Below are 20675 nucleotides of genomic sequence, written 5' to 3' on the forward strand. Positions count from 1 at the left end.
AAGGCAGAAGGGAAAGTGCAGAAACGCGAGAAAATATCGTCGCACAAGACGCAGAGAGCCACAAAAGCGCGAAGAGAAGCACGCGGAGATGAAGCGACGTCGCCAGGAAGACACAAAAACAAAATTCGCACTTTCTGAGAACACCGGGTCGAGTGCGTGACCGCATGAACAGACACGCCACACGCAGACAGTTGAAAGGTGACTTGGTTTTCGTCGAGAACCGAAGCGGTCAGGAAACAGAAAAGTCTGTGGATGTTCCTGTCTCAGAGATGATCATTCCAAGGACGGCGGGAGCGACCATCCTTACATCTGAGTGTCTCTCGCTGTTACGTGCTTCGAGTGAACTCTTGGTGAGTGACCTAGAAACTGCGTTGACACATCACAACTTCGGTCCAGTGAAGACTTTCAAGAGGGTGACCAGCAGCAGTCGAACTCGTCGGAAATGCTCCCCAGAGGGATCATAGTTGTGAGAACTGTGCCTCAGTCCATCCAGGTGGAACAGGAGGAACTGAACAAAAAAGCTGAAGGATGCGCTGAACGTTTTCTTGACTCATCCTTCCCGCCTTCTCATCTTCAGTCTGCATAGTGAGACGCTCGGTGAACATCGTCCTTCACAGATTCAGGCAGTTCTCCAACGACAGACACCGCGTAGCAGCCCGGCACAACTTCAGCTGAAAAGAAGACAGACAAGAGACGAAAGGCGCAGCATATGCACTTCTCAACGCTCCTCATGCCACCAGTGAACCTTCTGGTCGGATCCGAAGTCCGCAGTGAGCTAATCCATTCAAGAAAAATGCAAGAAAAACTTGGCCATCATACTACTAGGTTAGTTCACACGACGCACAGACGTCACGGTTCCTGTAAACACTCCTTGCAGAAAGATTCTTTGATGCTTTCTCCAACGAACCGTCTGAAAAAAGATTAACGATGGAACGAGCAACCGACAAGATCCTCCACAAGGAGTCTTTGCAGTTATTTTCAAAAGTCTTCAGTTCGCACCCTCGTACTGAGAGTCCGCCACTAGGAGACAAGATGGAGTATACGCGTCTGCTGCGAAGTACGCGCCCAGTGAAGTCGTCGAAGCAAAGAAGCAGCGGGGGAAAGCTTTTGGAACACAGAGAACGCCGCTGTTGAAAGCTACGCGTGCCGCCACGGCAACAGAGAGAGAAGAAAACTTGGATCCGTCTTGAGTGTCGAAGTGAGAACACACAGGAAGAATTTTCAGATGATCAACACAAACAAAGAAGAGATGAGAGAGAGAAACACCAACAGAAAGAAGTCGTCGACACCTAAACCGGCCACCCCGTGAAGACTTCGTCGCATGCTTCTTTTTTCTCATAGTTTCGTCCTTCCTTCGGCGTTTCGAGACCATCTTTGGTCTTCGTTTTCGCTCTTTGCTCTTGCGATTTCTGAGCTCCTCCCTACTCAGTTTATTGTGACGCGCAACCCAAGAGGACATCGGCTTCATGACCGCGACAAAGCCAGCGAAGTTGACAGTCGTGCAGTCCCAGACGCGATGCCGATCTCCGTCCATCTGGAGGAAGCCGCAGTTCGGACAACCTTCGTCGTAGAACTGCGAACCCACAGACAGGAAAGACCGAGACGTTTGGCAGCAGGAGAACACAAAGTGCTCAAAGCGAGGCAGACCGACGCTAACCGTTGCTCTTGTTGCGCGACAGATCAAAAGTGAACCGAGGGGAAGGGAAGGCACACTGACCGGAAAGAGGACGGACAAGAGACACCCCGCGGAACTGGAGAAAGGAGAAAGAGAACATCCACGAAACAGAGAGGAGGTGAGAGAACTGCACACACGGTGCCACAGGGACAGGGAGCGAAGAAAACGAATGAGATCCCCAGTACGGAAGGAGACATCGAGGCGGAGAGAGAAGGAGATAAAGACAGACTGCAAAGGGATATCGTACCTGTTGCTCGCTCATAATGAGGCGACAAGAAATGCAGGCGCGAAGCCTCAAAACGACTTTGTCTTCTTCCTGGCCGCTTTTGTTCTTCACTTTCCTGACCAGTCCCCGAGGCACTGTCGCGACAGTCGAAGGGTCCCCCGCCAGAGACGCTGCAGTGTCGTCGACGTCGTACAAAGAGCCGCTTCCTCCTTCCATCTTGGAGAGGATGCGGTGCACGATACAGAAAATGCAGGGGGAGTAGCAGAAGAGAGGCGCGGCGATCAAAGAGAGATACACGAGGGAGAGAAAGGAAGGAACACGGAAGAAAAGACAAGAAAGAAATGCAAGACAACAACCAGAGGCGACCCAGGATTTGCCCCAGAGGGAGACTCGAAAGAGGCGAACCAAAGGAGCGAAAAGAAAACTGGAAGGAAACACGAGAGGAGAGAACTGAGTCTTTAAACGAGAAACGATAGCATGCAGTCAACGGAGAACGATGAAGGATTCACAGGACGCACCAAGGTGGTAGGAAAGAGACAAGGAAAGATTTCCCCCTTTCGAAACACACAGAGTGAAAGAAGAGGCAAACTGAGGGAACTGCTGAAGAGTTAGAGACTACTTCTCTTTAGAGACAAATTTTTCGGTGTCGAGACGAAGTAACCTGTCGGCGAAGACGTACTTGCATGAGGGAAAGGATTCGAAAAACACTCAAACTTAAAATGTTTGAATTTGCGAGAAACACGCAAGAACAGAAGGCAAACGTGCGATGACGATCCTCGGAGGAAGGCCGACCTTGAAAAGAACTCGATGAGAGAGAGGAGACGCGATGATATGCGGTCGTCTTGCGCGTTCTGCGAAGAGATGAATCTTAGAAAAGACGACGCATGGACAGGAGAGATGCTCAAACGCAGAAAATAGCAGATGGACTGTTAAAGAGAGTGTTATCGAAAGACGTCGGCCAGAAAGGGGACACCGGAGAATGTCTTACATGCAAGGAGCGACAGGGCACTTGCTGTCGAGACCCAAGAGGGAAAAAGACGAATACCGACCGGAATTTTGGATACGCCACTACAACCGGACCTTTTCGGCGAAGAAAGCTTTTTGAAAAACCGACCTTTCAAAGACTCGAATCGCACTTTTGCACGGCAAGGAGCGTTTTTTCGCGGTGGCCTACACAAACGAAAGAAACTCTGAGAGCCGAGAGAAAAGGCAAAGAGAAAAACGACTGAGAAAAGAAAACCACGAAAGAGTGGAAAAACAAAGAAAACCAGCCGGACCTGCGTGGCTCAGCGTCGTCGATTGCTGGGTTGTTTGTTGAAGAGAGACTGACGAAACAACACTCGATTTATTCACACGGAAACGACAGGAGGAAAAGAAAATGACTTATGCCTGCCTCAATTGTCTACAATAACACTCCGTTCTCTTGGGACTGCATGCGTGGTTTAAAAAGACTCACGTGTTTCAACAGCAGAGACGGACCGCCGTTTGTGGTGAATGACGACGAGACCTGAGGCCAGGCTTAGAAGGAAACGCGTGCCTAAACGTCCAGATGAATGTGGACCTTCGCTTGAGAAAGAAAGACAAAATCAAACGCGCTTGTGTCTTCGCTCCTGTCTCTACACCAGCTAAAAAGCGAAGAACCATCACTCCAGCGCCTTTTCCGTGTGTCTCCCGCGAGGACCGAAGTGCACTCTTCCCGATCCTCCAACGGTGATTTTGCGCCATCGCAGCACAGCGGAGGCTTTCGCCCCCACCTCGAGATTCTCTCCCTCAAGAAACGCCTTTCGTTTCAAGGTTCGCTTCCTGAGCTCCTCGTGCGTGTGGAAAAGGAGGCTTTTCGAATTCAACGGAGCGTTTTCGTGTAATGAAAACCGCTAAACACGACGAGCAGCGGTACTCGACAAACACGGGGGGTTGCACAGATCCGTTGTAAGCTTGTGTCTTCTCTTTCACGACTCGGGAGCTTCGCTGGAAGCTGGTGACGAATCCCTTCTTTTCGCAGTTTTGTGCGGTCCGCCTCGCGGTATTTCGAATTTTCTCTCTCTTCACTAGTTTGTCGCGGCTCGGCACTTTGTGTTACGGCGTTTTTTCTGGAGAAACCGCGAGAAACTCATCCGCGGAAACGACTGCGAAGACGAATTGTCCACGTCTCTCTGCCCTGCCTACTGGTTTCTCATGCTTGTGTCTTCAAAAAGGAGCACTTACACACCGGGAGCTTTCGCTTTTGTTTGCAACGTCGCACCGTTTCGTTCTCCGCCACGTTTTCCCTTTCCTAAGTTCCGCCACAAACCCTGTGTGACCTGCGAAGAGCGCGTTCTGGCCACAAACACCGACGCTCGGCGCCGGACCACCGGGAAAAGGGGAAATTTGCGATCCGTGAAGGCAACTAAAGTATCGCATGTGTTCCGCAGTCCTGCGTTCCCGCTTTCCACGCATCGGCAACCAGCCACGTTACGTGTAAGGGAATAAAAACTCTTCTGACTGCGCACAGAGGTGCATCGACTCCCAGACTCGGGGTGTACATACACCCCAGCCTTCGGGCACATCCCCGTTGGTCTTGATTCCAGTGTCTTCCTCGCGGTCAGAACTGTTCCGAAGAATTTTTTCCCCTGAAGAATTCACGCAGATCTTGCCCCCCCCACCCCCATTCGGGTCATTTTTTAGAATCTCCCCTCGGTTTTCGTCGGATTTCCAACGGCCAGTCCGTTCGGTGTCAGTGACGCGCAAAACTCAAACTCTTGTGACTTCGCTGCTTCCCGTTTTCCTCCCCTCTGGATAAACTATGGCGCAGAGCACAGCTTCGGCGATTCTTAAGGATGATGCGGACGGGTTGGGGGTGAATGAAGGAAAAATGACGGAGGACTTCAGCCAGGCGGCGTCCCAGCTCGTGGACAAGATCTCGCAACTGAAACAGGTTGGTCGCGTTTCTCGTTCCGCCACACTTGCATGCGACACGGCTCTGTGTTCCTTCCTCTGGGGACTCGTGGCGGGGGGTCTTGGATGGTTCATCTCCTTAGCGTAAAGTTGGGACTGTATCTGTATCCTAGGTTCCCCAGTGTAGTCGGAGAGGCCGCGACGGGAGGCCACTTCAGGAAATGCATGCGACACGAGAGCCTCCTCGGCGTCCTTTGTCTTCCAGTGAAACGCCTACATGTTTCTTACGTGGGAAGAAGGTCATCTTCCAGTTCACGCTCATCTAAGGAACAGATGGGATCCAGATCTCGACAACTGCACACGATATGCGTTTCTCCTCCTCTGCCTCTGAGTTTTCCTACTCTGCTCTGCTTTCTGTTCGCCTTCACAAAAACACTCGCGGCGTTAAGGACACAAAGCTGACTGTTAAACTGTGTGCTGTAACTACCACGTCATGAAATCCGCATGTAGATAGATAGTAACCGAGGACCGGGGACTAGTTGACTTTCTCCATTTCCCTTTCTTGTTGACAAAACAAACGAACTTCTGCTGCTTTCGACGCGGTCAACAGCAAGTGAAGAAAGGAAGGGAACTGCGGAGAACCGCTTCCTCTCGTCCTCGCTTTGCTCCTTCCACTTTTCGGTGCACTTTCCCGCTGTTCCTCACTGCATGCGTATGTCCGGAGAACTGCTGCTGTCCATTGAGTCCCTCTTAGCAGCTCTGTGCGCGTTAATCTTCTGCAGTGAAGTTGTGCGTTGCATGCGTTGTTGCTGCCGCTGTATTTCAGACGACCTTCGTGGGTCCGACAAACCCAATTTTCGACGAGTTGTTCGCTCTGGAGAAGAAGTGCAGACAGGCGAACGATGGCGCGAGTGGGTCGCGTCTCTGCTGCTTCTACCTGCAGAATTTGGAGGACCTGAGGAAGGCGGGAGAAGAGAAAGACGGAGTTCCGGTGATCAGCGTCGGATTTCTCTGCGACCAACTTGTCGTGCTCTGCAAAAAGAGGGGTCAGTTGAAACGAGTTATCAGCGACATTGTCAAACTCGCAGTCACGTGGCTCACCGAAATGAAGAAGGAGGACAAGGTCGAAGTGATCGAAACTCTAAAAAGAATCACCGAAGGGAAGGTAAGATGCGCAGAAACGCACACATATCTAGGCCGTATATACATCTTCTATTTACACACACATACATATATACATACATATCTATATATAAATGTATATGTATATATATATGTTTGCATATATATATATATATGTGGATGAGGATTTGTATTCTCTCAAGTGGCTGTATATCGGGATGTATAATCTCTTTCTGGGAGTCCCTTCTTGTATAAGAAGGACTCTAAAGTCCACACAGTCGTGGAGGGAAAGGTGCGACACCCACAGCAACACACATAGAGATGGACATCTCGGTAGACAGAAACAGGTATGCACATTCATGTCTTTTCGTTTTTTAGAACTGCGGAGTGGAACAAGGACAGAAAGACTGCGAATCGCAAATGCGTTGCCACAGACTTTCGAAGGTCCTTGACGAAATTGAAGCCTTGAAATATTTCGAGAAATGCGGTATAGCTATCACTGAGATAAGTCGACGTGGTGAACTTTCATCTACATGACTCAGCTATGTATCGACCTTTCCTTGTCCCCCAAGAAAAATACCGTTTCTCGCATCCACATGACTTCTGAGACGGTCGGCTTTCTCACTTTTTTCAGATCTTCGTCGAAGTGGAGAGGGCACGACTCGTCTTGATGCTCGCGGAGATGAAGGAGGCAGAAGGGAAGATCGATGAAGCTGCCACCATTCTTCAGGAGGTCCAGGTGTGTTTCCTTTCGTCTTTGCTTCCCGTATAAAAAGAAAAATCTCTCTTTCCTCGCAGCACAGCGTCTCTGGCTTGACCTGCATGCACAGCTGGCGACGAGGAAGTCCTTTTCGGCGGTGCATGCAGGCAGCTTGCTTCGCCTTCTGCGTCGATTTCTGCTTCGCCGTTCTCTCTCACCTGCAGCGTCCACCTTAAATGCCATCTCATGCATGCGTCTTTGCGTTGGAAACGTGGAAAAAGTCCTTCTCTCAGTCTTCTGCGATTTTCCTCTTCGGCCACAGTTCGATTGCTGGAGAGAACTGTGGGTGTACCAGCCTGCAGTCCACTCGCGTCTGACCGTAAAAAAACATGGATTCATCGTGTTCGTCTGTGCGTCGAAGTCAATGCTCGTTTGAGTGTGGCGGACGCGCTTTGCTCTGCTTCCTCCAGTCGAATAAACATAGAGGGTACTGAATTTTTTGCCTCCAGTGGTGAGATGTAAATGATTGAGTTCTCCCGTCTTCCCCGGGGGCCTCTTTCGCGTTTCGTCCTCGTGTTCTCGCTTTCGGTGGCTGCTTTGTCTTTCTCCCCTTCCTCGCCATCGCCTCTGCCGATCGTCGTGTGCCACCTGCCCTCGGCTTATTTACGGTTTTGGGCTTGAGGTTTGCCGAGGGTTTGTCTGGACTCGCTTGGTTTTTTTTTTGCCTCAGGTGGAGACCTTTGGAGCGATGGAGAGAAGGGAGAAAACCGAGTACATTCTGAAGCAAATGTCTCTAGTTCTGCGGCGCGGGGACTTTATCCGCTGCCAGATTATCAGCAAGAAAATCAGCACCAAGTTGCTGGACAACGACGAGGATCTTCAGGACCTCAAGATTCGTTACTACTCGCTGATGATCGTCTACTACCTGCACGAGGGCATGATACTCGATTGCTGCAAAGCCTACCAGTCCATCTTCATCACGCCTTCGGTTCAACAAAAAGAAGACCAGTGGATTAAGGTAACGCCGTCTCTCGCTTTTTGTCTCCCGACCCGCTCTCTCTCGTTCTCACCTCTCTCCTGTTCCTTCTCTTGTTCCCCTTTTCTTCTGTCCTCGTGTTCTGTTTTCCTTTTCTGTCACCGTTTTTTCTTTCGATGGTTCTCCGTCTCTGTCGATCTCCCCCTTTCTCTTTTCTTCGGAGCACGTCGCGTTTCCACGAGCGTGGGCGAACCCCCCGAGTCTGAAGGAACAGGCCTGTGCCCTTTTTTCGTTTTTTCCTTTTTTCGTTTTTTCCTTTTTTCGTTAGCTCTATCTTTGGCTGCTCGTTCTTTCCTTTCGAGCACTTCCGTAGTTGGTTATATGCTTATCCTGAACCAGCAATGCTAATATGCCCACATCTGTTCTTAAGCTATAGTAACGAATTTATAAAGAATTAAAGATTTCAAATTTTACGTCCAAAAATCCCAGAAAAATTACTTTTTTGCGTTAACATTACATTTTCACCACTATGAAAAGACGTGTGAATCCGTTTCCTTTGGTTTCTGCGTCTGCGTCATCCCTGTTTCTTCCTCACCCAGTGTTTCGCCTCCCGATTCTCGCGTGTCGTACAGAGTGCGGATCTCGCTTTCTGCTTTTGCGTTTCAGAGTCTTCAATGCTACATTCTCTTTTTGCTGCTCGCGCCCTTTGACGACGAAGCGAAGCAGCTCGCACAGACCGTCCAGACAATGGGTGAGCGTTTCTCAAGACGGAATTCGAGAACGTGATGTTCTGAAATAAAGAACTTCTCGACCTCACTGCTCTCTGACTGCAAGAAGAAAGGAGAGGTTCACGACAGCCTTTCTTGGAGACACTTTGAGGATCAGCAGTGGGAGACAAAGCCCCCCCCCCTCCCGAGGGCGGGAAAGGAAAACGTTTCGATGCACGCACATGCGACATCCTGTTGTTTCAGTGAATCTGAGCATTTGAGACTCTATGTTGCTTTTTCTCTCGAATCACGAATGTCGGTCGTGGGTGGAGAAAACAGATATCAGACCCGAATTTGTGAATTTGTCCTTTGTTCGTTCTGTGCAGAGGCCAAGAAGCTGAAGGAAATACCTGTCTTCGCGTAAGCCACACATCAGGGACTTTCTTTCTTTCTTCCTTCCTTTCTTCCTTTCTTCCTTCCTTTCTTCCTTTCCAGAGTGCCCTTTTGTTTCTCATGGGTTGTGTCGCTTTCGCCTCACACTTTTCGGTTCGTTTTCTGACTTACTACTCCTTCTCTTCCTCTTCTTTCTTTTCAGACAGTTGCTGAAAGACATGACGACTGTCGTGCTTCTCTCTTGGCCGCTGCCGTATGAGGCGACTCTGAAGGCGCACGAGGTTTTCCAGAACACTCCACATGAAGGGTGAGAAATGCGGTGAAAAGGAGAGAAACGAAAGGACAAACGGGAAGGTCGAGCGAAAGCTCGACAGAAAGACAGGAAGCGGCGGCACAGGAAAGAATAGAGGAGAAAGGAGGAGAGGAAGAAGAGGAGAGGGGAGAAAACGGTTGCAAGGCTCTGCAGAAAGGCAGATTGAACAACGATCGGGAGACGGAAAGAAGGGAGAAGAGAGGCCGATGACACAGCAGAAAGAGGAAGAAGGGGGAAGACAAAGCGAGAAATGCAACACCGAATGTAGGAGAGACAAAGAGACAAAGGAGAGCAAGCGGATGAAAGGCGACGACAGAAGAGAAGAGAAAGAACAAAGACGGATTTATGCAAACATAGACTTCTTCGTGGAGAGGAATTTCGTTCGTACCTCGTCCTTCGGTGGGAACGAGGCTGTGCCTGGTTGTAGGCTTCGAACATTTCCTTCTTTCAAAGAGGAAACTTTACTGTTTTCTTCTTTCGGTTTTTTCTCCTTCCGTGACTGCATGGGTGTGCACATCTCCGAAAAGGAGGACGAGATACGTATTCTTGATCTTCTGTTTTGACTTTTCAGAGGTGAAGGACGCTGGGCGCTTCTGAGACGCCGCGTTATTCAACATGTACGTTTTTTACTCACCCGTTTTCTCTTCGCATCTTTCTTCCTTCCGTTCCGTCTCCCGAGGTTCTCCCCCCTGTTCTATTTTGTTCCTCTTCTCTGTTTACCGAGTGCCTCCGTGTTCCCTCTCTAGACATTATTACTGTAGAGAGAAATATGTACTCCACATCATGTGCATACAAACAACCGAGGTGCAGGCTGTATCTGAGACGCCCAACGCATGCAGACCGAAATGTGTGTGTGTGGGGGCAGAAGAGGGGAAGACGCAGTGAGAGCCTCTTGGCAATTTCTCGAAATGCATTCAGTGGGCTGAAACAGACAAGCCGTAGCCGAGGAGTGCATGCGGGTGGCACTGGAGCATTTGTTTTATTTAAGGACCGAACCAGATTTTTCGATGCACATTTCGACTTTGTTCTTCCCCACAACACGCAAAGTACTTTATTCTCATCTTTCTCGGTGAAAAAACAAAAAATGCGTACATCTTTATGCATATTTATATGTGTAGATATTTAGTTATGTTGCCACACACAGGTGTGTCTTTTCGGCTGATGCGTGGTTGCGTGTGCATGGTTTTTTCAGAATATTCGAGTTATTGCGACTTACTACAGCTGCATTGAGATGGACCGTGTTGCTTCGCTCCTCGACATCACCAAAGACGTAAGTTTCTCGGTGGCGGATGTGGGATTGTTTTTCATTCATACTCTAGCGTTTCTCTAGGTGTATTCTTTTTCGTGTTTTTCATGTTTTTCCTTCTTCTTCAGACATGCAGACTCTTCCACAAGGGAATGCCTTTGCATGCCCATCTCTGCGTAGCGAGGAACTGCGTACGAATAGCCTTATGCACTTCCGGACACACCACAACAAACATCAACATGCATATATATATATATATATATAGATGCATATGCATTCTTATGTACGTTACCATCTTCGTCTTGAGATGGAGATGTGCATATAGAAGTATATGTACATCGGCATCTATGATGGTATCTCAATCGCATGTATCCCGGTCGACAACGGCATGCGAACGAACGTGAACCGCACAAATATATGCGCGTGCGTGCATGCAATTGCTCAATTTTTGACAGGAGGCAGAGTCTGAGATTTCCGAGCTCGTTTGCTCCAACTTCATCGAGGCGAAGATTGACAGACCCGCCGGCACCGTTGAGTTTGGCAAGCGGAAAGGCACCTTCGACCGCCTGAACTCGTGGGCGGCAGATGTGACCAGGTAGGGAGAGTCACCGAATATAAGCCGAACACAAAAAGTCTCATGATAGATGACCTTCTAGAAACGTGGTTGTTCTGCCTTTTTTTCCTGTGAAAGACAGTTGCGAAACCGGTCGAACACGCTCTAAATCGTGAAGCTCATGTAGAGGGAGTTGTGTATCTTGCGTGGACAAGGGTGCCGACCTTCCAGTGACGCACTTTTCTCACACGGGGACACCAACTGTACGGATCATATCGTTACAAGTTTTTTACATGCGTGGACAGAGTCTGCATTCATTCACAGCTTCTGGAACTGTTGTGCTTACGCAGCAGCTAACCCTTCTTTTCCCCTAAATATATGTATATCTGTATTCGCATATATATACATATATACATATATATATATATATATATTCATATGTACCTATATGTGCATACCTGTATGTGTATAAATGCACACGTGACTATGCGCCGTCACAGTAGATAGGGACATGTGCAGAAGGCTGGAAAAATGTAGACATTTAGACAGGCCGCATTTGCATGCATTTGCCCTTTGCTATTTCGTGCGTGTTTTCGTTTTTCCAGCCTGTTGGACCGCGTTGACTTGTGCTCACATCTGATCCAGAAAGAGAGGATGGTGCATGCGGCGCGAGCAAAGAACGCTGCGCTTCTGGCCCGAAATGCCAGCTGAGTCTTTTGCGCGAAAGAAGGAACTTCCGGGGAGAATAAAGTGAGAATTTCTCGTTTTTTCGCCACCCGTCGGAAAGCCTCTCCTGTGTTCTTCCCCCAGCCGCGCCTGCCTCCGTGATCGAGGCGAAGGGCAAATCACGTTCATGGAGAGAAACAGAGAGGAAAGTTCACCGGGAAAACAGAGGAAGGTGCACTCAGGGAAAGGAATTGCATACATGTAGAAAGAAAGGAGTGCGTGTACACTCGAAGGGCCGAGTGCATGCAAATAGGAAGGAAAACCTGTGGCGAGTGGACTTTCTCTGAAGGTATGTTTTTTCAAGTGTGTCCGTGAGAGTGGAGAGATGAGGCATGGTCACATGCAGACGACAGTCGAGGGATTTGCGGACATGCATGGAGGGTAGGGTTTGGTGTTGTGTATATGGAGAAAACAGAGAGAAACTATAGGGAAAAAACTGCAGGAAAACCGCGCATGTGTCTCTTGTTCTTGAAACACAGGAAGCGAGAAGACGAGCGCAATCGAAGGAAAAACAAGCGTCGGCTGCCTTCTGTGCCCTTATCACGCACCCCGTTTTCTGCATTCACCCAGAGATCTGAGGCTTCTAAAGAAGCGCTAAAAAAGGGAAAACTTTCCACGTTCACATCCCTACCTCAGTACGTCTCCCATCCACTGCATAGCTATCTGCGCGCATCTGTATGAACTAGGGATGAGTGTATTGACACTTGCACACACACGCAGACTGTGAGGGTCCCTGCTGGGATTTTCGCATTTTTGTGCATCCGAGAGTGAAAGACGTTCGGGGAGCACCGAATCCGCGTGCTTGCAAGCGACGGTTTCCAGCTTCCTGAAGTTTTGTTGGCGGAGTGAGTTTCCTCTATTTTTGTGCGCGTTTTTGAAGATGCCGAGGAACATGCGCCTCGACTGAATATACGCGTCCACGCAGTCTGGAGACTGAAAACAATGACAGAAGCTCTGCGCGTTTCGAACACAGCGTAACACAGCGAGAGCGACTTGGAGACAGGAACGAGTTGAGAAGGAGCTTGCTCTTGTATTGCTCCAAAAATCAATCTGACAACGAGCTCCTCTCGCTCTCGCCTCTCAAAGTGTAGGGATATGAAACAACAAAGTCGCTTCTTCTCGCTGGACAGGTTCCAGACATGTGCACAGTGGGACACACACGGTTGTCCCCACATGTATAAGTTTTTATATTTCTCGGACTCTTCTGCGTACGCATAGCAGAATTTTTCTGCGAATAGTTTTGTTTCTCGACTTGAAGCTGGAGAAGGGGAAGAGCGACTGCATGTCGCTTCTCTTGAGGCCTCTCTCACTCTCGCATTAAAAAGGAATCTCATTCGGTCGCTGCGGTTCAGAAGGAAAAAGATGGAAAACGAGACGGTGTCACTCATGGCACCCCTTCCCAGGAGACTCACGGCTGCATGCAAAGACATTCACGGATGCAGACCTGCGTTCCGTTCACACCTCCGATCCGCAGTCCTCGCTTGTGACCCCCTAAGGCGCAAGCGATGCTCAGGCTACAACTGTTAAAAGCCAAACACTTGCAGCTGTTGCTCCTCCTGTCTTGACACACAACAAACAGGCATACAGAGATGCCCAGACACATGCAAAAACATGTAAATTTACGGACGCCTCTCTACACAGATAATCATCCCTATGCTTATACATGAATTATGACAGCGCAGACTCCAACCGGTCTTCATCCCCGGGGGGTGAATCTCTGCACACTTCGCTGCGGGGAGTTTGGCTGCCGGAGGGCGGTGGCCTTTGACTTGGCAACTCTCTGCGTTCAGGAGAGCGGCGTCGTCGGGATTTGGAAAACTTGGGTCACCACAAAAACCTTCAGGATTGCTTTCCACCTTTGCGCTCGACCTGTTTCTTGTTTTCCTCTTATTCGTCTCGCTCCCATTCTTCTTATGCTCCTTCTTATGCTCCCACCGTTATTCTCTGTCTCTCTCTCCTTGTCCTTCCCTTCGATTCGTGGCACTGCTTCTTTTTGTCCTTTAGGGTGCCGTTCACTTTCCCTGAGTTTTCTCTTCCTCGTTCTTCTCTCATCCGGCACTGCGTCTTCTGCGGAATCCAAAGACTTCGCTGCCTCGCTTGACTAGGTCGCCAGTCTCTCCCTTCTCGGCGCTCGCGGGTCTGAGGACACTCCAGCGCCCGCGTCTGGGTCTCGCATGGGTCTCCTCAGGTCCGCGCTCCGGGGTGCATGCAACGTCGCTTTCGCTTTTTGCGTGGAAGAAGCGCCTCCTTCGCAGCGCATGTGTCTCCTCCGCAGAAGGGACATTCTGCCTCTTCTTGGCGGGCGAAGGATCTCCGTCCGAAGAGGTACGTTTAGGGCCTCGACGCCGCAGCGGCGACGCGAGGGTGTGGGGACTGTCTCCTTCAACAAGACGACTCCAGCGGCGCCACGGAAGCGAAAAGAAGAGGCGCTGACGCTCAGGAGACGCGCCCTCGAGTGGCGCTTTCTGGCGTGGAAAGACACTGGACGAATCAGGGGGAGCACGCAGCGACCGACGAGCCTCGTACGCCCGGTTCTCGGCTTCCACTGCATGCATCATTCGGACCTGCAGCCGCGACAACTCCCGCCGCGACAAACGTCCAATCCGCGTGAAAGCCACCGTCATCAATTCGTTTCGGTGAACCTGGAGGAAAAAGAAGGCGAGGAAGGTCCAGCACGAGAGAGAAAGAAAAGACTCCAGACACGGAGAGGGATTCAAAAGGGCAACAAAGAAAGAGACAGAGAGGGGAAGAAGCCAGCAGGGGGAGAGAGAGGGAGAGGGAGAGGAAAGAAGCACAAGAAAAGATACGGCGGGAGAGAAACAGGAGAGACTGACGAAGAGAGAGGGTGAGAGAGAGGGAGAAAGAGAAGGAAGGAAAGGAAGGAAAGGAAGGAAAGAGGGAAATACAGAGATGGAGCAGGACACAGAGAAGGAGAAAGAGCGAGAGAGAGGGGAGAGAGGGGAGAGAGGGGAGAGAGGAGAGAAACAGGAAGAGAGAAGCACGAAGAGATGGATAACACGAGGAAAGAGAAAGACATGCAGAACAGGAGCAAAGGACAATGAGAGTCTAGGAAGGAAGAAATGAGACGGCGCGTACCAGGTGGCGAATCATCCCCCGCCAGAAAGTCATCACTTCCTCGAGGGAGGTTAGGGCGGCGATTTCGCGTTCATGCATAAAAAAGATGGCCAGTGCGATTCGAAAGAGAATTTTCTGACCCTCCAAAACGAGGGAATCCCAGATGCGGAATGTCGTGTAGATCTACAAACACAGCATGCATACACATAAGCTCTTTTACACCTCCGCTCACGCATGTGCGAATATGTAGTTTCTGCGGTTTTGCAAAAGCGAATGCCTACGACGACTACCTCTTGCGGATACGTATATGGTGTAACAGAAAGAAATGCACACTTGCATCTCTGGATAAGTGGACATCCGTGTCGAGATCTCTCTGGAGTTTCTGATTGCCTTGGCTTGTAAAACTTGAGCAACTGCTTCAGTTAACGATAACAACGGCAGAGACGCCTGCGAAACGACTCGCACGGCTTACGGGAACTGAGCTCGAGTAGAGGGAGAGAAATAACTCTGCGCAGAGACAGTCGACGCCGACTTGCGTTCGTCTGACCACGGTGCCAGAAGCCGCGTGGGGGGGAGGGGGGGGGGGGGCAGGGTCAGGTCAGAGACAGGCAAAAAGGAGACAGCAAAGGAGACAGAAGAGACAGTTGGGCAAAGACTGGGCCTTGCGTTCCGGGAGACGGAGCCCGGCCGCGAGAAGCACAGGAGGAAGCACCCGCGAGACTGTATCTGCAGGTGTGGCTAACGGAAGCGAAACATCGAGATGAAACACACTTCTTTTCTCATCTTCTACGTCAACGGATGCCTCCATACCTCCTCGAGGCCAAGGCAACCTAGAAAGCAAGCGGTACCATGCAGTTCACATCTACCAATACATTTATATATATATATATATATATATATATATATATATATAAATAAATGTTTAGGTGTGGACCTGTGAATTTGTGTGTGCATGCGTAGACGAACGTGCGAGGTGCAGGAAGGGTGCGAGGTGTCGTACCTGAGGGTTTGCGCGACTCTTGGCAGTTTTTTTTTCAAGAGAATCGCGAGGACTTTCAGGTCTCTCCGGAGAGCTGCCATGCCCGAAGTGTAGTAGCCTGCGAGCTTCATTCCCTTGCCGCCCACGTCCGAGTCAATGAGCTGGACGAGAGACCAGAAGGCGACGTCTGGGGGCATGAACAGGAGCAGCGTTGCCGCCAAAAAATTCATCGACTGGCAGTAGTTGATTTTCGGCTTATATGCGGCGAAGGCACAGAGGACCTGCCGCAGATCTGCCACGCCGCCCGCCTTGCCCCGAAACTGCAGGAAAGAAGCACAGAGACACAGCGCAACCCTACGCCAAGAATGCTTCGCGGCGGCGCGGCTCTGAAGCGGAAAAAACAACTCGGTGTGTCTGTGCACCCCAGAAAACACTGAACCGAATCCGCGAACGCGCGTCTCGTGAAGGACCGTTTCTTCTGTGTACGAATCAGACTCGGGTTCTTGACATTACCGACTTCCGCGATACTTCTTCTTCTCCCCTCTCTTCCTCTTCCACCTCGTCTGCGTCTCTGCTCTTTCTTCTCTTTTTTCCCCTCTGCTCATCGTCTCGTGTTTCGCTCTTCGCTGCTCCTTGTTCCCTTTCGCTCACGCGTCTGTTGGTGGGGAAAGTGCGTAGGAGGTCGAGTTCGATCTGTTCCACGACGTCCTGCGGAACCGGCTTCCGAGTCATCCTGAACGCAAAGAGAGAGCAGAAAGAAGACTCACACTCCTTTCGCCAACGTCTTGCGGGACATGCGAAACAACAAGTCACGGCTCTGACAGCAGGACGAGAATGAGCGACGTTGTCTGGAGGAACTGAGGAAAACATTGCAGAACCTTCTTCCCTCTCGAGTTCAGCTCCGCAGACAACGTTATTAGGCTCAGCTGCGTGAAGTGCATGCATGTACACATATGTATGCACATGTATAGAGACACCTATATATATATATATATATATATTTAAGCGTCGCTCTCTTGCCTTGTCGCTGTATTGGGTTCTGTCTGGCCCGACGAGCGGCCGCCACCGACCCACACTTGTGGTGGCCAGACAGCCTGTTCCGTGGTCATTTTTGGACGACTTTATACACGGATATAGATATATACTGACATGCATGTGGAGACACACAGGTGCAGTTAGATAGCGAGTAGCTCCACATTGAACATTTTAGAAACCGGATTCGGAATGCATGTCGGCGCAGTGTTCGTTCGACTTTGTCTCTTAAACTTCGTTTTCGCTCCGGACGGTACTGTTTCTGTCTCATGGGAGACGTACTCTTCGAACACAGTCGGGTGCTGCTCTCTCAGCGTCCAGCTGCCCAGACACCGCGCCCAGATTTCCTGCCTGAGCATGCAAGAAAACCAGGAGAGGCCTGAGAGCAGACTCGATTCACTGACAGACGTCACGCGGCAGAAAACACATACCTAGAGGAGAAGAAACGGAAAGGGGAAACCACGAAAAAATACTTGACAAATCAAGAAAGTGGCTATCGGCCTTGAGAAACAACGCCACAAAGGAACACTCACACGCGTACTCAGAAACGCAGGATCTACAGACGCGTTCTACATCTGCATCTCTAGATATTTATCTCTCATGTGAGTAGCTCTTTTTACATCCGGGCGTGCACACACATACAGATATATATATATATACATAAATATATATATATATATTTATATGTATGATATGAATATATCTGCAAATAAGTATCTGTGTATGTCTTTATGTACGTATACAAATATATAGATGCGTTATCGTGTTTTTTCCAGTGAAGAGCAAGAAAGAAAACAGGAGAGAAAGACGAAGCGACGAACCTGAGAGAATCAGGAATTCCGCGCCGCACGAGCCGCTTGAGCGTTCGACGGTCGGAAACAGAAGGATCTCGCCTGACAAATTCCGCCCACCTGGGGTCACCAGAGGAGAGACACGTAGAGGAAAGACACGCAAGATGGGGAACTTGCTGGCAAGCCTTGAAAAAGGAACAGAAGAGCGAGGTCAGGAGACCTCTATAGAGCAAACGGAGAACAGAGACGTGGGCTTCGTGAGAAAATGCGGTGACGCCGCGCGAAGAGACAGGTAAAGAGGAGAAAAGAAAGCAAAGAATCTAAGGGAAAGAAGAGACCAGAAGGTCGACAAGGACGACGAGGATGACGAGGACGGACCCAGAAACCACAGAAAAATAGTAGAGAGAGATACTCACACAACGCCCGATTTCAGGTGGACAGGAGGGAGAGAAAAAAATGCCACTGAAACACCGACGGGGAAACTAGGACGTCGCGCAGAAGTCCTCCGCCCTCGACGGCCGACTTCAATTTGCCTTCCGCGCAACCCACCTGTTGTCCCTCTCTTCTGTTTCATGTTGAATTTTGAAGGAATATTCGCGCAGCTTCAGCCTCAGCCTCTCGGGGGCGTTAACACGGAAGCCGTAGCGATCATATTCCTCCTCGTCCTGCTTCTCGGCTCTGTCGGATGACATGGCCAGAGAGCAATGAGAAGGAGAGAGAGAACAAGAAGAAGAAGAGCAGAGGGGAGAACGGGGAGGCACAAATCCAGACGACAGCGTGGTTTGAGGAGCGAGGTGTTCAGTTGGAGTCCCTTCTCCCTCCAAAGAGGTGACTCGGAATACACCCTTTCGACGATCTCCTTCGTTTCCGGGTTTCAGTTCCTCTTCTTTTTTCGCCTGTCCTGCTGAGAATGCATGCAGAGATTCTCCTTGGCGGCGTTCACGCCTTTCGGTGGGAGCACAGGTATCCTCTGCGTCTTCAGGTCCACTCTCAGTTTCCTCTCCAACCTGTCCCTCATCTTCTCCCGCCTCCTGGGCTCCTGTATCGCAAGACTCGTCGCCGGCCTCTCTCTTCTCTGTCTTCCTCCATTCGACGCTTTGTCCTTCCGTCTTCTCTTGCGTCTTTCGAGCGACAGTGGAGGCAGGGGAACAGGCAGAGAGGCCAGACAAAGCGCAGTCCTCGACACACGCTTGCCTTTCTCTCGACACTTCGGAACTCTGCCGCAGCGCTGACGACGGAGACGTCCCCACATCCTCACTGGGAAAGTCTGGCGCGACAACGGGGTCGCAGTCTCCTAAGACGCCCTGGTGTCTGTACAGCGCATCGGCAGAGCGCCGATGTGAAGGCCTACGAGGGACTCCGCACAGTTCCAGCTTCGCCACGCTCGTGGAATTCACCTCGCGTCTGTCCTGTCTCTTTCTGTCCTCACAGCCAGTCGCATTTCTCCCTTCACGCCCTTCACGCGTGTCTGCACACGATCGAAGAGAAGGAGAAGACGCATGCAAATCTATGTGCGACAGGGGAGGCCAGGAGAGATAAGCGTGGTCACTGGACGGCTCCGGAGGCTGCGAGGCTTCGCAGAAGGCGTCTCTCTCCCTGTTGTAAGTCGCCTCTTCGCCGGGCCTTTCTGGCGAGAGTTTCCACGGAAGAGAGAAGGCCGCGGGGAGGAAGGACGAGAGCCCAGACAGCGAGGACATGCCGCGAGGGTCGTCCTCCGGCATTCCTGGCGTTTCAGAGGCGGAGGCAAGAAGGGAGGAGACACGCGGGGATGCTTTCTCCGTCGCGCTTCGTTCGTCCTTCTCTTCCTCCGCCCCTGGAGAGGCTCCGAAGAAGAAGGACATGCTGCCCGGCTTCGACACAGACGAAGTCGTCCAGGCCTCGATCCCGTTCAAAGGTTACTCCGGAGCAGAGAAGAGGAGACATCGACGCAAGCAGAACATCTGCAACGACGGCGCGCCCGGGCGGTTCGCGTAACCAAAGAAGGAGGACGGAAAAGAAAACGCGAGACCTGACAACTCACGCGTCGGCTGCTCACAAGTGGGCGGTCGCGGAGGAAACGCCTTTTTCGCAGCAAGCGGAGTGCCTTGAAAGAGAAGAGGAGCCAAAACAGCGACGAGAGAGGACGGGGGTTTCTCTGCTGGAGACACAGAAACGAAAACCTGGAGACGCGCCGAGGCAATTGCCGGGGAGGAACGCCCGAGAGTGACGTGCGTCTTCGAAAACCTGAGCTTGGAGTGTGTGAAACATTCTTTTCAGAGGTGTCGGCAGAGACGGCGCTGTCGTACGACTCGAAGACCGAGAAGAAAGACAGGTGACCCCCGGGAAACGAGTCCGCCGTCACGGCTGATGCAAGTCTATACTCTTACAATCGAAGTAGTCTTCCAGTACCGGAAGAGGATTGCGGACCGGCGTTTCGTCGCAACAGCTGCAGTACAGGTCCCCGTACGTCTCGGAGGAGGCGTCGCCGCGATCGGAACTGTGAAACGGATGGAAACGTCGGTACAGGTTTTCACATAGGCAAACGATGGCCGACTGGGCTTCGCAGAACAGAGTCCTGTACGAGGCATACCGTTGTCCCCGACAGCTTCCACGAGCTCTCCAGAACTGCTTAATGCAGCAGAGGTGCACATGTGGTCGCTAGCACAGAAAAACAAATTTCGGGAGAGCATAGAGACTCTTCTAGGGGACAGGGAACGACGACAAGCAGCTGGCTGCCTAGCGTGCTTGCGCTGTCGGGTGTATGTCCACCTGGAAGCTGGCGTCTACTGCACGCCCAAATGCCACTTTCGTCCTGGCTCTCGACTCGATGAGATATTTGCAACTGTAGAGTGGAATTCTGTTTCGCGTTCTCTGCGCCCATTGACTTTTCCATCTCTCTGCAGCGCTTCGAAAACCTCGGCTGCGTGGCGGGCCACGACGTAAAACAGACGCACACACACGGCGCTAGCGACGGCTTTTGCAAGGTCATGCAGCGACTTCACGGGAGACTCACTTGGCAGAACGTAAGAACACCGTCTACATCATCCGAGACTGGGGAGTTCGGTGAAGTCAGACCGGCAGCACTGGCATGCATGCGAGGAACTTTCTGGGGAACGCGGCTAGGTAGGCGGCGAGGGTTGGACAGGCGTTCGAGAACTTGGAAGAAGTCCAGATATACGGCTGGTTCGACACCCCTGCGCCATCCGAGTGTGAGACCTTTGTTTCCAGAACACTCGGCGATGAGACCGGGGGATTCCGCGCACATCGACATACAGTTGACACTTCCGGACAGCGTCGAGCGCGTCTCG

At 51.0% G+C, this 20675-nt stretch overlaps 3 protein-coding genes across 3 annotated transcripts; 1 reads left to right on the forward strand and 2 right to left on the reverse strand.

The window, feature by feature from the left end:
- Positions 1 to 573: 573 nt before the first annotated feature.
- Positions 574 to 2515, reverse strand: SPT4 (transcription elongation factor SPT4; the record flags this gene model as incomplete). The annotated part of the gene is made up of 3 exons (XM_002365224.1): positions 1923 to 2515; positions 1426 to 1573; positions 574 to 671 (listed from the first exon to the last, which is right to left on the reverse strand). The coding sequence occupies exons 1-3, from the start codon at positions 2115 to 2117 to the stop codon at positions 574 to 576; spliced, it is 441 nt and encodes a 146-aa protein (XP_002365265.1). The 5' UTR covers positions 2118 to 2515.
- A 1966-nt stretch (positions 2516 to 4481) lies between these two features.
- TGME49_261210 (26s proteasome subunit p55, putative) lies at positions 4482 to 12430 on the forward strand. Its single transcript, XM_002365223.1, has 12 exons — positions 4482 to 4815; positions 5602 to 5940; positions 6532 to 6636; positions 7328 to 7615; positions 8240 to 8324; positions 8667 to 8700; positions 8876 to 8980; positions 9558 to 9603; positions 10179 to 10256; positions 10688 to 10827; positions 11391 to 11535; positions 11991 to 12430. Exons 1-11 carry the CDS (start codon positions 4684 to 4686, stop codon positions 11494 to 11496), a joined length of 1458 nt encoding a protein of 485 aa, XP_002365264.1. The 5' UTR covers positions 4482 to 4683; the 3' UTR covers positions 11497 to 11535; positions 11991 to 12430.
- A 1129-nt stretch (positions 12431 to 13559) lies between these two features.
- On the reverse strand, positions 13560 to 19229 carry TGME49_261200 (TBC domain-containing protein; the record flags this gene model as incomplete). Its single annotated transcript, XM_002365222.1, has 8 exons — positions 13560 to 14153; positions 14608 to 14769; positions 15059 to 15128; positions 15587 to 15885; positions 16217 to 16298; positions 16880 to 16948; positions 17419 to 17508; positions 17938 to 19229. The coding sequence occupies 8 exons, from the start codon at positions 19227 to 19229 to the stop codon at positions 13560 to 13562; spliced, it is 2658 nt and encodes an 885-aa protein (XP_002365263.1).
- Positions 19230 to 20675: the final 1446 nt, after the last annotated feature.

The sequence above is a fragment of the Toxoplasma gondii genome, chromosome VIIb, assembly GCF_000006565.2.
Source record: "Toxoplasma gondii ME49 chromosome VIIb, whole genome shotgun sequence".
Lineage (NCBI taxonomy): Eukaryota > Apicomplexa > Conoidasida > Eucoccidiorida > Sarcocystidae > Toxoplasma > Toxoplasma gondii.